The 15,756-nt window shown below is 41.6% G+C and overlaps 2 protein-coding genes across 2 annotated transcripts; both read right to left on the bottom strand.

Moving 5' to 3' along the window:
- Positions 1-1,509: 1,509 nt before the first annotated feature.
- Positions 1,510-4,250, bottom strand: LOC140280361 (serine/threonine-protein kinase pim-1-like). Its single transcript, XM_072375658.1, has 9 exons — positions 4,199-4,250; positions 3,448-3,723; positions 3,115-3,267; positions 2,809-2,903; positions 2,680-2,727; positions 2,352-2,570; positions 1,989-2,169; positions 1,720-1,890; positions 1,510-1,601 (listed from the first exon to the last, which is right to left on the bottom strand). Exons 1-9 carry the CDS (start codon positions 4,248-4,250, stop codon positions 1,510-1,512), a joined length of 1,287 nt encoding a protein of 428 aa, XP_072231759.1.
- A 3,257-nt stretch (positions 4,251-7,507) lies between these two features.
- On the bottom strand, positions 7,508-14,655 carry LOC140280360 (serine/threonine-protein kinase pim-1-like). The gene is made up of 9 exons (XM_072375657.1): positions 14,612-14,655; positions 14,353-14,474; positions 12,323-12,475; positions 12,035-12,129; positions 11,906-11,953; positions 11,578-11,796; positions 7,987-8,167; positions 7,718-7,888; positions 7,508-7,599 (listed from the first exon to the last, which is right to left on the bottom strand). Exons 1-9 carry the CDS (start codon positions 14,653-14,655, stop codon positions 7,508-7,510), a joined length of 1,125 nt encoding a protein of 374 aa, XP_072231758.1.
- Between the last annotated feature and the right edge of the window lie 1,101 nt (positions 14,656-15,756).

Raw genomic sequence — 15,756 nt, 5'->3', positions numbered from 1 at the left:
AGAGAAAGATAGTCTGCAAATATGTCAGGCTGAGGTTAAGGATTGCGGCAAAGTGCATCAGGGCTGAAAGGAGAGAAGACTAGAGTAAAGGTTACCTTGGCAGCAAGAGTCAGAACAAGAAGACCAAGAAGGCTCAACCTCCTGCACCAAAGGCCATAATATCTAGGCCACTACCAAATACTTTAGTTATTGCCATGGATGTATTTGGCCTCTCCATTCCTGCTCAACCTCCAGCAACCACCAGCATCTTCCTGCAGCCATCAGCGAGCAGTCACCACTAGTAGCTTCCAATGGTAGCAGCAGCAGCCTCTGCGAGCAGCAGCAGACACCACCAGCAGCAGAAACCACCAGCAGCAGACACCACCAGCAGCAGACACCACCAGCAGCAGACACCACCAGCAGCAGATACCACCAGCAGCAGACACCACCAGCAGGAACAGCCACCGCCAGCAGGAGCTTGCAGCCAAATCTGGCTCAATATATGTATTAAGTTTAGTCCCTATTAAATCAATGAATAAAATGAATTCATATTTTTATTGTTAATGTTCTATTGTCATTTTATCTGTGTCTTGTAAGATGACATTGAGTGCTTTGAAAATTGTGTCTAAAAATGGATTTTATTTTTGTAATATTTAGCGCAATTAATTTTTTCACATTTGAGATCATTCAGTCATCAGTGATACATACCTCCTGGCAGAGGCCCCACCCAATACCTGAGAGGGCCAAGCGCCCCAGACAGCCACACAGTGGGCCAGCACCTGCCCCAGGAGTGTCCCGGGAGTCGTGACGTGCCCACAGGTGGGTGAAGTCGCGAGCAGCGGGGAGAGGAAACACCCCCCCCCCCCCCCCCCCCCCGGGAGTAGCACAAGCAGGCCAGATGACAGAGTAGATATTTCTGAACTCAGTTATATAGGGCTAATATAAATGTGAAACTACTTGAACTAATATTCAAATGTCAGAATATTAAATAAACATTCACTTTCTTTGAAAATTGTGTCTAAAAATGGATTTTATTTTTGCAATATTTAGGACAATTCATTTTTGCACATCTGAGATCATTCAGTCATCAGTGAACACTTCCTCTCAGAGAAGTGAACACTGATAATTTAAAAAAAACAAATTTTATAATTGTTCTGTTCCTCTTCTGGTTGTCTTCTGCAACACTGTAGATGTACCTGTTGAAGAACTAATACAGAAGGATTCTATTCTATTCTATCGTGTTCTATTGTATTGTATTGTGTTGCGTTATGTTCTATTCTATTGAATTGTATTATATCATCTTGTATTCTGTTGTATTGTATTGTCTTATGTTCTATTCTATTGTATTCTAATATATTGTATTCTATCCTATCCTTACATCCTCACATCACAGAGAATGTGACATATTTATAATGTATATTTATTCCTGTTAAATTCAGACATAAAGATTTAGGTTTAAATTTAAACATGAATCAAACTTTCAATAAAATGTCATTTGTTTTGATTAACAGTGTGTGTGTTGTTTCTGTCTCACGTGAACCAAGTGTGATTCAGAAGCTGCTCCAGCGTGGGCCGCTGCTTGGGAACTTTAATCAAACACTGCTCCAAGAAATCCAGGCAATCTGGAGGATGTGAAGAAAAAGAACAAACATTGTTAGGTCTGCAGTGGTCTATCAGAATGTGAACTGAAACAGATTATCTTTTCTTAATGACAGATGTGTTTATGGGTGTTTGTTTTACCTTGAGACAGCGTACTGCTAATCTTTAGTCTCTTCCTGATGAAGTTAGTGGACCTGAAATCTTTGTTGTGGAGCATTTCAAACAGCACCACTCCTACCTGCCACACTGTTGTAGGTCCAGCACTGTATGTACAGGAGCTCAGCCACTCTGGAGGGACATGAGCACTGGTACCTTGAGGATAAAGACATAAGAATAAATGTTAAAGGAGGAGTGGCTTTGGTTTTTAAATCACTGATTGGAGAAGAGCAAAATCTGAAGTAATAACATACCATAAAAAGTCCGATATATAGATGTCTTCTTGTTGATGCAGCTCATTCCAAAGTCTATGAGACGAAGTCGTGGGACATCTGAGCCGGTCTCAATCAGGATGTTTTCAATTTTGATGTCTCTGTGGAAGATGCTGTTTTGTTTCAGGTGGACTGCTGCATCAACCAACTGTTGTATTATAATCTGAAAGAGGAAAAAAAAACAGGTTAGATATTTAAGAAGAGAGGATGGTGTGACATTTTTTATGGCTTTAAATTATTTTGATAACCATTATGAAATCATTTAAATAAAAAAAGCAGAAAGTGTGACGATGTCTCTCAAAGAATGACATTCACAAAGACTGTAAATATTTTCCATCAGCTTACTTTGGCCTCATCTTCCTGGAGGGAGCCTCCATGCTCTTCGATGTAGTGAGCGAGGTCCTCGGCAGGCATTGGTCTCTCCAGCACAAGAATCAGCTCCTGCTGTAGATCATACCAGTCCAGCAGGGACACAGGTGCTGAGTGCCCCACTGAACTGGCAGTGCTACCTTCCAGCTTCAGCATGACAGCCACCTCCACTGAAATCTGCCTCCCATTCTTGTCCTGAAACATCACAGCAACAAAGAAAGTGTTAGGCAGGGAAAACCACAGTTTATCTATAACCCAGTGATAGTGCTGATAAAAGCAGAAGTTACTGCCGTTGCTAACTTACTTTATGTTTGCAGAACACTTTGTCCTTTGGAATGTGTTTGATGGCTACCTGCAAGATACAAACGAGACTTTGGTTAGTCACATCATACAGTGAGTGTCTTGAATATGACAATGTGTGTCTAATACATACGGGTAAATTATCTTCTCTCCGACAGCCTGCAAACACAGATCCACAGCCTCCTTCGCCGAGCTGATTTTTCTCCTCATATTTCTCCTCAAATTCAGCTAAAATAAAACATAAACATCATTTTAGTTTGACAGTACATCAGAAGAATTTCAATGATAATTTACACAGGTTACCTCTATAAATTCTCTCTATATATATTTAAAAAAACAAACATATATATATATCGCCTAGGTAATACCTAATATAAATACTTAGATTAAACATAATGCACTTGAAGCTAAATGTTACATTTTTTTATTAATGACTGACCTCGTTGGGCATCTATTTGGTCCTGTATGGTCTCAGTTTTCTTCGTTCTCTTCCTACTCTGTGTTTCCTCAGCAGGTAAGGCCTTCCTCTTCCTATTACCCCTCTTTATATCCCCATCAGATGTACAACCATCTAAATTGTTGCTACTGGATCCTATAAATGACAATAACACATTGAAACATTAGCATGATGACACTCACATGTTTGTAATTTGATTGAAAATGTGTGTTTAGATCAGTGTGACAAAGTTAAAGGACATTATAATATTCAACCACTACAGCTAAAATGTAAGTTAATTATGCAGCTGTAATTTCACAGAATGCACCAGCCTACCACTTTCCACTGAGGAGGAGGCTGACTCTTGATTTAACACGACATCCAGGAGTCCCCTCCTTCTCTTTGGGTTTCTTGAGGGTGCCTCTCCATCTTCTGTAACCTTCCTCTTTCCTCTTTTCACTGTCCTGACCTCGTCCTGACAGCTTGTAGAAGGTCCTGCCACCTCAGAGACCCTTGTTCTTTTATTGGTCAACTGCTGGTCAGGACTGGCTTTTCTTTTGGTTGCCTTTGTCCGGCCATCCTTCACTGAACGTGTCATGCTACTGTCAACTTCTACAAATAACAATAAAAAAAAGTTGTCATTTTGTTATTAATTTATCAAATAATTCTTTATCACTCCCCAAAAAAGATTCAGATTACAGACACATAACCAGTGATGATGATCTGAGGAAAACAGGGAGTGTAATACAGAAACTTCTTAATTTGCAAAAACAGTTGTAACTGTTTGGTAACCACAGTATTTTAATTAGTATTAAAACCAAATTTAGGAAAAATAAAAGTCATTACAGATCTATTGTTTGAAAATCACTTTTAGTATAACCCAAGAATACCAACTAGCCTGAATTTTAAACAAATTGTTAAAATTTCCAAGTTATACTTTTAAAAAGAAAAATATGTTTATCCTAAAAATAAGTTTGGAAGTTTCTGCATTACAAACCCAGAAGTGTAGCTTAAGGCACAAACTGAATGATTCATATATATAACCAAAATGAGTAATTTCAAGTTGTTGCATGAATTTCTCCCTTACTTCGATCTTTCTTGAGGGCTTTCTTTGTCTTCTGCACAAAATCTTTTTTCATTGTGATTTTTATGAAGTTCCAGGTATAGATTCAACACACGTAGAGTTAGTCTTCACAAACGTTCTGAGATATTAGTGAACTGAACTATAGAATGTTCTGATGTATGTTCTGATGTATGTTCTGATGTATATTGTGATGCATGTTGTGATGCATGTTGTGATGCATGTTGTGATGTATGTTCTGATGTATGTTGTGATGCATGTTGTGATGTATGTATTACATTTGAGTGACATCATAAAGTTCCTTCATGATGTCGCCTAGCAACACAGGGCTTGGCTCCGCCCTAGGCAATATTATGAAAGAAACCAAGTATTGCCTAGTAAAAAAAATAAAAAATAAAAAAAAATGAGAAAGGGATGTGGAAGTTTCAACCATTTCTTTTCAACCACCATCCTGATCACGGCAGCCATATTAAATGACTGCTTTTCTTTCTTAACAAAGTGGATGAGGTCGTGGATGCCAAGCCTGGCCTTAACATGATGATGCTGGACATGTTGAAGGAAAGACAAGAGGAAGACCCAGCTAAATATGGTTGAGTGTGTCTCATGTCCACAGTGCATACAGGCAGTTACCTGGAGGACAACTGTGACCACCTAGCAGACTTCCTGGAAACCAAAACCAATTCCAGAAGTCCTGAAGGTCTGAGAGTGGAGCAGCTGGTCGACCTGACATCACCACCCACCTTCACAAAAACAGATTCCTGTGTTCTGTATCATCTGGCCGTATACACCGTGAAGTGTGTCTTTAGCTGCTCACACTGCGAGACATGCAAGCATGCACTTGTGCAAAATGCAGATGATGCACATGAGCATGTTGTTCTGCTGCAGTTGAAGGAATTCAAACCGGCTGCACTTTATCGGCCATCTGACGAGGTCTTCACTGTCGTCCAGCATGTGGAGCAGCTGTTCCGTTCAGGACAGATGGAGTGCACCAATGCAGTGGAACAGCTGGAAGAGGAGGCCATGCTTCTGGAGAGCAGCCTTCCATCATGCCATGATGTGAAGAGAAAGATAGTCTGCAAATATGTCAGGCTGAGGTTAAGGTAAAGTGCATCAGGGCTGAAAGGAGAGAAGATAAGAGTACCTTGTCAGCAAGAGTCAGAACAAGAAGGCTCAACCTCCTGCACCAAAGGCCATATACTTTAGTTATTGCCATGGATGTATTTGGCCTCTCCATTCCTGGTCAACCTCCAGCAACCATCAGCATCTTCCTGCAGCCATCAGCGAGCAGTCACCACTAGTAGCTTCCAGCCTCTGCGAGGAGCAGCAGAACAGCGACCGCCAGGTCATCACAGGGCCACACATAGAGACAAACGAGACAAACAACCATGCATACTCACACTCACACTCACTCCTAAGGACAATTTAGAGTCACCGATTAACCTAACACACCATGTTTTTGGACGGTGGGAGGAAGCCGGAGAACCCGGAGAGAACCCACGCATACACGAGGAGAACATGCAAACACAACACAGAAAGGCCCCAGGTGGGGATTGAACCTGGAACCGTCTTGCTGTGAGGTGATGGTGCTACCCACCACAACACCGTGCAGCCCCCTATTAAGTCAATGAATGGCTGTGTCTTGTAAGATGACATTGAGTGCTTTGAAAGGCGCCTCTAAATACAAAGCAATTAATTATAAATTAATTACAAAATCATTTTTTTTATTATTATTGTTGTAGTAGTAGTAGTAGCTATAGCAGCAGCAGAACGTTAGCCTAATAGCATAATTGCCTCAGTCAGTCGTATTTGAATGCCTTAGACTTTGAAGGCCGACAGAGTAGATATTTCTTTTTCTTTTTTTCCCTTGTCCTGTCCAGCATTATGGCAGCAGAATGGTAATCTGAATACCTTTTTTGCCAAACAGATTTGCTTTGCCAAGGGAAGTTTTATAAATGTAAAGCTCCCCTTGATGCCCATCAGTTTTTGTTTACAATATTTCACATGTAATAGAGCTGAACCGGACCGGAGGACAAGGAAAGAAGAAGAGCAAAGAAAAGGAAACAGAACAAAAATAGAAACAAAAACCAGACATCCAGCTGCTACACCTGTAAAAAACAAAACAGACGACAATCCACGGCCTCTGTTGGGAATCCAGCCTTAGCGCCACCATAAGCTCCTGAAAGCAGACAAGCAGAGAAAAAACAAACACAAAAACAAGCACAAGTAGCGGCAATCGCATACAACACAACTGTGGATATAGATGACCTGAAACCACAGGATAACACAGCAACTGCTTAGCGAGCCTGCTACTGGGCTAATGAATGTGTGTGTGTGTGTGTGTGTGTGAACATGCAATACCCATGGCACAGGACCTGCATGATAACCCTGCTTAGTTATGAGTGTATAAGTGTACAGAGCAACAATCCACAGCCCCCCCAGCAATCAAAAGCAGGCAGAGAGGGCCTCAAGACCCAGGCCACCAGCAGCCCCCACAGAGCACAGAACCCAGGAAGCCCACCTTAGGGACAACCACACATCCACCCAGAAGACCGCAGAAGAAGCCCCCGGAAAGAGCCCCCATAAGCATAGGGCAAAGGCCCCCTGGGAACCAGGGGCAACGGCCCACCGACCACGCCAGGCCCCAGCCGCCCAGACATGGGCCGCGCACCGGACCCGGGCCCCAGGAGCCCGAGCACCCCAATACCTCCTGGCAGAGGCCCCACCCATGGGGCTAATATAAATGTGAAACTACTTGAACTAATATTCAAATGTCAGAATATTAAATAAACATTTACTTTCTTTGAAAATTGTGTTTAAAAATGGATTTTATTTTTGCAATATTTAGGACAATTCATTTTTGCACATCTGAGATCATTCAGTCATCAGTGAACACTTCCTCTCAGAGAAGTGAACACTGATAATTTAAAAAAAAACAAATTTTATAATTGTTCTGTTCCTCTTCTGCAACACTGTATATGTACCTGTTGAAGAACTAATACAGAAGGATTCTATTCTATTCTATTGTGTTCTATTGTATTGTATTGTGTTGCGTTATGTTCTATTCTATTGAATTGTATTATATCATCTTGTATTCTGTTGTATTGTATTGTGTTATGTTCTATTCTATTGTATTCTAATATATTGTATTCTATCCTATCCTTACATCCTCACATCACAAAAAATGTGACATATTTAGAATGTATATTTATTCTTGTTGAACTCAGACATAAAGATTTAGGTTTAAATTTAAACATGAATCAAACTTTCAATAAAATGTCATTTGTTTTGATTAACAGTGTGTGTGTTGTTTCTGTCTCACGTGAACCAAGTGTGATTCAGAAGCTGCTCCAGCGTGGGCCGCTGCTTGGGAACTTTAGTCAAACACTGCTCCAAGAAATCCAGGCAATCTGGAGGATGTGAAGAAAAAGAACAAACATTGTTAGGTCTGCAGTGGTCTATCAGAATGTGAACTGAAACAGATTATCTTTTCTTAATGACAGATGTGTGTATGGGTGTTTGTTTTACCTTGAGACAGCGTACTGCTAATCTTTAGTTTCTTCCTGATGAAGTTAGTGGACCTGAACTCTTTGTTGTGGAGCATTTCAAACAGCACCACTCCTACCTGCCACACTGTTGTAGGTCCAGCACTGTATGTACAGGAGCTCAGCCACTCTGGAGGGACATGAGCACTGGTACCTTGAGGATAAAGACATAAGAATAAATGTTAGAGGAGGAGTGGCTTTGGTTTTTAAATCACTGATTGGAGAAGAGCAAAATCTGAAGTAATAACATACCATAAAAAGTCCGATACTTAGATGTCTTTTTGTTGATAAAGCTCAGTCCAAAGTCTATGAGACAAAGTCGTGGGACATCTGAGCCGGTCTCAATCAGGATATTTTCCACTTTGATGTCTCTGTGGAAGATGTTGTTTTGTTTCAGGTGGACTGCTGCATTAACCAACTGTTGTATTATAATCTGAAAGAGGAAAAAAAACAGGTTAGATATTTAAGAAGAGAGGATGGAGTGACATTTTTTATGGCTTTAAATTATTTTGATAACCATTATGAAATCATTTAAATAAAAAAAGCAGAAAGTGTGACGATGTCTCTCAAAGAATGACATTCACAAAGATTGCAAATATTTTCCATCAGCTTACTTTGGCCTCATCTTCCTGGAGGGAGCCTCCATGCTCTTCGATGTAGTGAGCGAGGTCCTCGGCAGGCATTGGTCTCTCCAGCACAAGAATCAGCTCCTGCTGTAGATCATACCAGTCCAGCAGGGACACAGGTGCTGAGTGCCCCACTGAACTGGCAGTGCTACTTTCCAGCTTCAGCATGACAGCCACCTCCACTGAAATCTGCCTCCCATTCTTGTCCTGAAACATCACAGCAACAAAGAAAGTGTAGGCAGGGAAAACCACAGTTTATCTATAATCCAGTGATAGTGCTGATAAAAGCAGAAGTTACTGCCGTTGCTAACTTACTTTATGTTTGCAGAACACTTTGTCCTTAGGAATGTGTTTGATGGCTACCTGCAAGATACAAACAAAACTTTGGTTAGTCACATCATACAGTGAGTGTCTTGAATATGACAATGTGTGTCTAATACATACGGGTAAATGATCTGCTCTCCGACAGCCTGCAAACACAGATCCACAGCCTCCTTCGTCAAGCTGATTTTGCTCTGAAGTCTGAAGTCAATAACCAGCTCCTTTGTTTTGGTGGTGTTGAGGAGCAGATTGTTGTCTTGGCACCACTCTGACAGCCGCTCCACCTCGTACCTAAGCGGGTAGTTTCTGGATCTGTAGCTGGTGATGTGCTGGACACCCTGCCACACCTGCCTGGAGTTGTTACTCCTGAGCTGGTCCTCTATCCTCCTTCTGTATGTTGCCTTGACCTTGCAGATGCCTCTTTTCAGGTTGGCTCTAGCAGCACTGTCGAGTGCTGTATCCCCCGACCTGGAAGCAGTGTTCCTGGCTTTAAACAGGCTCTGGACCTCCTTAGTCATCCAGGGCTTCCTGTTGGGATAAATCCTCAGACGTCTGTTCCTGGTGACATTGTCCGTGCAGAACCTGATGTAATCCAAGACTGCTGTAGTGTGGTTCTCCATGTCCTGGTGTTCAAAACCTCCCAGTCGGTTCTCTGGAAGCAGTCCTGTAGCTGGTGGGAACATTTTAGTCCCTTTGTCAACAACATATTTTAGTTAATGGGAAAAGTATTTGGATATTAATAGAATTATGGCAAACTCTTTATTTCTCTATAAAATCTGCGAGAATTTGACTTTCTTTTCTAAATAAAATCTAACAGCAAAGATATCTGGTCAAACTTTCAAACAATTGTATTTGGTCCTCATTTGTTTGTATAGGAATCACACAAAAGGTTTCAATAACTTGAAAAAATAATTTGTATATTTTCATAAAACATGAAAATGACAAGATGTACAATGACATAACAGGGTGGACCTTGGGCATGTCAGGTTGGACACGTTGTGAAATGTCATTGAATGGCCTCATAAATGCAATAAATCTAAAGGAAATTATGTTTAAAAAAATGTCAGAGGTCTTTTTGGCTCAATTCTGCAGTTGCTATTCCACATACCTCCATGCAGATGCTTCAATGTGTACAGAGCGCTTGTTCAGAGCCTGTGGGTCAGGTATTAGGCAAAGTACTTGCCAGTCATGGTACCAACAGATGTCCTCCCGGAGAGTTGGCCAATGGAATCTGTTTATGCCAGTGCGGTGCATACACTTAACATTCACACTGTGCCCTTCTACTTCCACGATGTCACCTGCTTATGCTTCATTGTCGTAATTAACGACTCGCCAATGTGCTTTTCCTCAATCATTTCTGGTCTCCAAGGGTTATCTGGTGTCTTTCCACATGCTGAGGGCTCATCAGGTGAAACAGGAACATAGACTACAGTGACCTCTTGAAGGTTAAAGCAGGGGCAGTCCAGAACACCTTCCTCCCTTTTACACAGACATGAAATGTCTCGGTATTTCATCTGGCCGGGTGTCAGACTGATGGCTTGGTGGATTTTCATAGTGCCTTTTATGGCAGCTATTGCAGGTACCTATAGTGAAGGAGTGGAAATTTAACATTAATACACTTTACTTAACCACACAACACATGAAAGGATCAGATTTGACAAAGCTATTCTGTAATCTGGATGAGAGAGCGGGGAGAGGGACCTAAAACCGAGCCATAGCTTTTTTCTTAGTCTTTGATTCAATATATCCATCTGTGGGACGAAGAAAAGCTCGACAGATTTGTCCACACTTTTCAGCTTGTCATACAAACTTTGGGCATCAGGGATGTCTCCTCCATGGGCTACAATCCAGTCTGCTGACCTTTTGAGGGCCCCACCCACACTACCTGGTACCCCATTCAAAGAAACTCCATGTTATTTCTTTGAACCCATTCTTGAATGGTTCCATTAAGAGGTAGAAGAAATTTCCCTTTTGTCGATAATGTGTTGCAGGCCCGTCACTGAAAAAATTAAGTATGCTGACTTGAGGGTGCCGTTCACTCAGTACCTTCAAAACTGGAACAAGGTGGGCCTAGATGGCCACAGGGTCGTGTCTTGTGGAGGGTGATATGGAGTAAAAGGTGTGCGGGGCTTGTTCACGAGCGTTGTGTGTCCAGACTGGCCTGCTGGTGTGAACTTCCAAAATGCACAGATTGGATTTCTTCACTGTAGTTGCACGAGTAATTTTCACTCAAATCTATGTGCAAGAGGGACTCGTGCTTCAGGCTCCTCCTGAGCTCCCTGCACGCATCAAACTGCCATTTAATGTTAAAGACATGGCGCCCAAAATGGAGGAGCCTCTCCTGGAAATCTGAGTTAAGGTCATGTTCCGTTTTTGCTATCTCCCTTTTCACTTTGAGTGTTGACACCTTTCCATCCTTCATAATTATATTAAATCAATTTAAATATATTAAATCATGCACATGTCCTTCCTGTCATGAACCATGTCCACCCTGTCATGGGAGGCTTTCTGACAGGGTGGACATTTTCAGCTAATTTTATCATTAAATGAGTACATGGTGGACCTTCAGTTAGCGACATGATTCAGTTGCACTTTTTAACTAATATATTTCAGATTTCTGAAAGGTATTTATATTAACTGATATTTCACTATGACAGAGTGGACATGTTAAGCTTGACAACATCCAACTACACACATGAAACAATGAAAATTACAAAATGTAAGTGCAAATACTTACTTTGTAGCTAGCCACTGTTTTTCCTCAGCAGTTAAGGCCTTCCTCTTCCTATTACCCCTCCTTATATCACCATCAGATGTACACTAAAGAAAGACTAAATGCTGGTATTTCTCAAAGAATGACATTCACAAAGATTGCAAATATTTTCCATCAGCTTACTTTGGCCTCATCCTCCTGGAGGGAGCCTCCATGCTCTTCGATGTAGTTAGCGAGGTCCTCGGCAGGCATTGGTCTCTCCAGCACAAGAATCAGCTCCTGCTGTAGATCATACCAGTCCAGCAGGGACACAGGTGCTGAGTGCCCCACTGAACTGGCAGTGCTACTTTCCAGCTTCAGCATAACAGCCACCTCCACTGAAATCTGCCTCCCATTCTTGTCCTGAAACATCACAGCAACAAAGAAAGTGTTAGGCAGGGAAAACCACAGTTTATCTATAATCCAGTGATAGTGCTGATAAAAGCAGAAGTTACTGCCGTTGCTAACTTACTTTATGTTTGCAGAACACTTTGTCCTTAGGAATGTGTTTGATGGCTACCTGCAAGATACAAACAAAACTTTGGTTAGTAACATCATACAGTGAGTGTCTTGAATATGACAATGTGTGTCTAATACATACGGGTAAATTATCTGCTCTGCGACAGCCTGCAAACACAGATCCACAGCCTCCTTTGCCGAGCTGATTTTTCTCTTCGTATTTCTCCTCAAATTCAGCTAAAATAAAACATAAACATCATTTTAGTTTGACAGTACATCAGAAGAATTTCAATGATAATTTACACAGGTTATATAAGCTGTAATAAATATATATATATCGCCTAGGTAATAGGTAATACTTAATATAAATACTTATATTAAATATAACGCACTTGAAGCTAAATGTTACATTATTTTATTAATGACTGACCTCGTTGGGCATCTATTTGGTCCTGTATGGTCTCAGTTTTCTTCGTTCTCTTCCTGCTTGATGTTTCTTCAGCAGGTAAGGCCTTCCTCTTCCTATTACCCCTCCTTATGTCCCCATCAGATGTACAACCATCTACATTGTTGCTACTGGATCCTATAAATGACAATAACACATTGAAACATTAGCATGATGACACTCACATGTTTGTAATTTGATTGAAAATGTGTGTTTAGATCAGTGTGACAAAGTTAAAGGACATTATAAATTATAATAAAAGGACGTCCAGGAGTCCCCTCCTTCTCTTTGGGTTTCTTGAGGGTCCCTCTACATCTTCTGTGACTTTCCTCTTTCCTTTTTTCCCTGTCCTGACCTCGTCCTGACAGCTTGTAGAAGGTCCTGCCACCTCAGAGACCCTTGTTCTTTTATTGCTGAACTGCTGGTCGGGACTGGCTTTTCTTTTGGTTGCCAAAAGGGCAAGGCCAGTGCTAATTGAATTTCAGATCTTCCAATACACCTCCTGTCAAAACAGAGCCACAAATACACCAAAGACCAGAGGGAGTTTGCCATCACTCTCCACTTACATGGTCTGAAGGCATACAGCTATCTGAGAGAGACTCTTCATATCAACCTCCCACATCCACATACATTGCAAAGGTATTGTTCGTATTATTTGAAACCTTATTTTCCATATTATTTTATCCTGTTATGAGTGAACAGGCGGACATACCTACACCTAGCATTATTAACATCTGCCAATACTGCTTTCAGTGATTATTGATCCTGAAAAAATCCTGATCACAGCAGCCATATTAAATGACTGCTTTTCTTTCTTACAAAGGTGGATGAGCTCGTGGATGCAGAGCCTGGCCTTAACATGATGATGCTGGACATGTTGAAGGAAAGACAAGAGGAAGACGCAGCTAAATATGGTTGAGTGTGTCTCATGACGGATGCCATGGCCATTAAAAAACATATCCAGTACAACTCCCATACCCAGAAAATGTCTGGATTTGTGGATATGGCGGATGGTTTGAATGAGACAGATTTAGCCACTGAGGCTCTTGTTTTAATGGTGGTAGGCCTACAAGGCCATTGATAGGCCATTGGAAGGCCCCAATTACCTACTACCTGACCAAGTTATGATCGCCAGAGACTCAGGAGGTGCTGCTTGTTCATGCGTCGGAGGAACTGCATAAGTGCGGCATAAGAGTGGTATGTGTTAGAGTCCTGCGCGGGACTGTTTTCTTCCGCCCGCTCCCGCTGAATTTCTGACCATTACCACCCGCTCTCGCAATGTGTATGTCCACTCCCGCCCGCTCCCGCAAAACTTTGAGACTTTATGCCCGCACAACAATAGAAATGTCTTCTCGAGTCCCGCAGGAGAAAACACGTAATTTCATAGGCTTTTAATAAAGAGATTCATGGACAATTGAGAAACTTCTCCAAATGTCAGACTTGCCTTGCTTTGTCTTTGTGCTGTAAAGATCTTCTTTGAGCTTCCTTTCCTCATCATTTATTCTGTTTATCCTGTCGCTAAGATACTTCCCGACAGTGTTGCCAGGTGGGAAATGTAGTATTATCGTATTTTGAGGTAAATTATCGTACACCCTTCATAACTAAAATAACAAGTCTATTGTGCGCTATAGTCACTCTAGTGTTGAATAGCGTCTAATAGGTCGGCACGGCTTTGCATCATCAACCCCACGTTAGGCTAAATGTCCCCGTAAAAAATAGAATAGAAAAGCACGATTAGCTTGAAACTTGTCACATGGAAATGCCTTCAGGGTTCACAAAAAAATCCGACAGACAGTTGCGACAGGCTGGTTACAACCGCTTACAACCACACATTCACAGAATGGTCAAATGATCGTATTTGTAGCCTTTTTGGGGATTATTGATCGAACATCGTACACAGGGCAAAATTATCATACAAATACGACAATTACCGTACACCTGGCACCACTACATCCCTGTCCCGCAGTATTTTTTATTTTTTTGCCGCCCGCGACTGCCCGCAGAAAAGTTCATACCGCCCACTCCCGCGTGATTTGAGTTGGTCCCGCGGGACCCGGCGGGACCCAATCCCAATGCAGCCCTCTCGTATGCGTCAAAATGGATGGGCGTGCCTCCAATGTCCGCTTGTGCAACCTGCCTGGGTGCCAGCAAAAGGGTAACTCTATTGAGCCCTTTAAAACATTCTTTCCACATCCAGTAACTAGTGAGAAGGTGATTGTGCGGATGGATGCTTGCCATATGTTGAAGTTGGCACGGAATATGCTGCAGGCTTACAGTCCATTAACCAGCACCAGTGGCCAGATCAACTGGAGATACATCATTCATCTGAATGATGTCCAAGCAAAAGTTGGATTGCATGCAGCTAACAGGGTAACAGACAAGCATGTGAATTTTGATTCACAGAAGATGAAGGTGTCCCTGGCTGCACAGACACTGAGTCGCTCTGTGACAGTGGCTCTGCGTGTGTGGCATACAGAGCCATCAGTGATATACCCACATTGTTATTATTTATATGTTTAATATTACTTGCATTAAGTATAAGTCATGAGTGTGTTGAAAATTGTCTGTGTGTTGTCTGATCGGGCAAGGTTCGTTTATTGTTTGACAAATATGGTTATGCAGTGTCTAAGTCTCACCAGCAGAGGGCGCGTTCGCTACACTATGTACAGGGAAAAGGGATATCTAGCGAGAATACGCTGTGAGACGAGAACACACTCCTGAGTGTGAAGATGTGTGTGGCGTAACGTGATAAATAATATATATTTTTGGCTTTTTGCAGAACAAAAATAAAATACTTTTTCAAATTAAACTTGTAGTGGAGGACAACTTCACTTTGTACCACGCTACACGTGCACTGAGGGACCTTGGCTATTTACAGTTCCAACACTGTGAAGCAACAGCTGAGTTCATTGAGGTGATGCTAATATAATACTACTACTAACATTCACACAAAGTAGGACGGCAAGATTGTTGCTAAAATGTCTATCACAACTTTTCTCCCTAAGAATGGAGATCAACTCGTGAATCATTTTTATATTTTAGAAATTAGACTAATGACTCATAGGAACATGTTATTGTTTATGGTGATGATTATTGTGCTTTCTGTTAATGCAGACATTTGCTTTTAGATAACTGACAGGCTCTTTGATAAAATGAACAGTCACAATCCCCATGCCAAAGGGTTCAAAGCTCCCCTGGGTTCTTTGTATTGGGCAGAGAGTGTAGAGTTCTTGGTGAGAGGCAGGGACTACTTGATGAGTTGGTGATGAAAGATGGCACACCCCTTCACCTGTCAAAGAGGTTTTAGGAAAGTGGGAAGCTTTTGTTTGCATGAAGAGTTCATAAGTTTAAGACATCAAGTTCATATGATGTTCTGTTCGAGGCTGGACAATAAATTCAAATGTAATTTTGATCAAATA

The sequence above is a fragment of the Leuresthes tenuis genome, unplaced genomic scaffold, assembly GCF_036924035.1.
Source record: "Leuresthes tenuis unplaced genomic scaffold, fLeuTen1.0.hap1 SCAF_21, whole genome shotgun sequence".
Taxonomy (NCBI): domain Eukaryota; kingdom Metazoa; phylum Chordata; class Actinopteri; order Atheriniformes; family Atherinopsidae; genus Leuresthes; species Leuresthes tenuis.
Note: the sequence above shows the minus strand (reverse complement) of the source record. Positions and strands in the feature narration are given on the sequence as shown.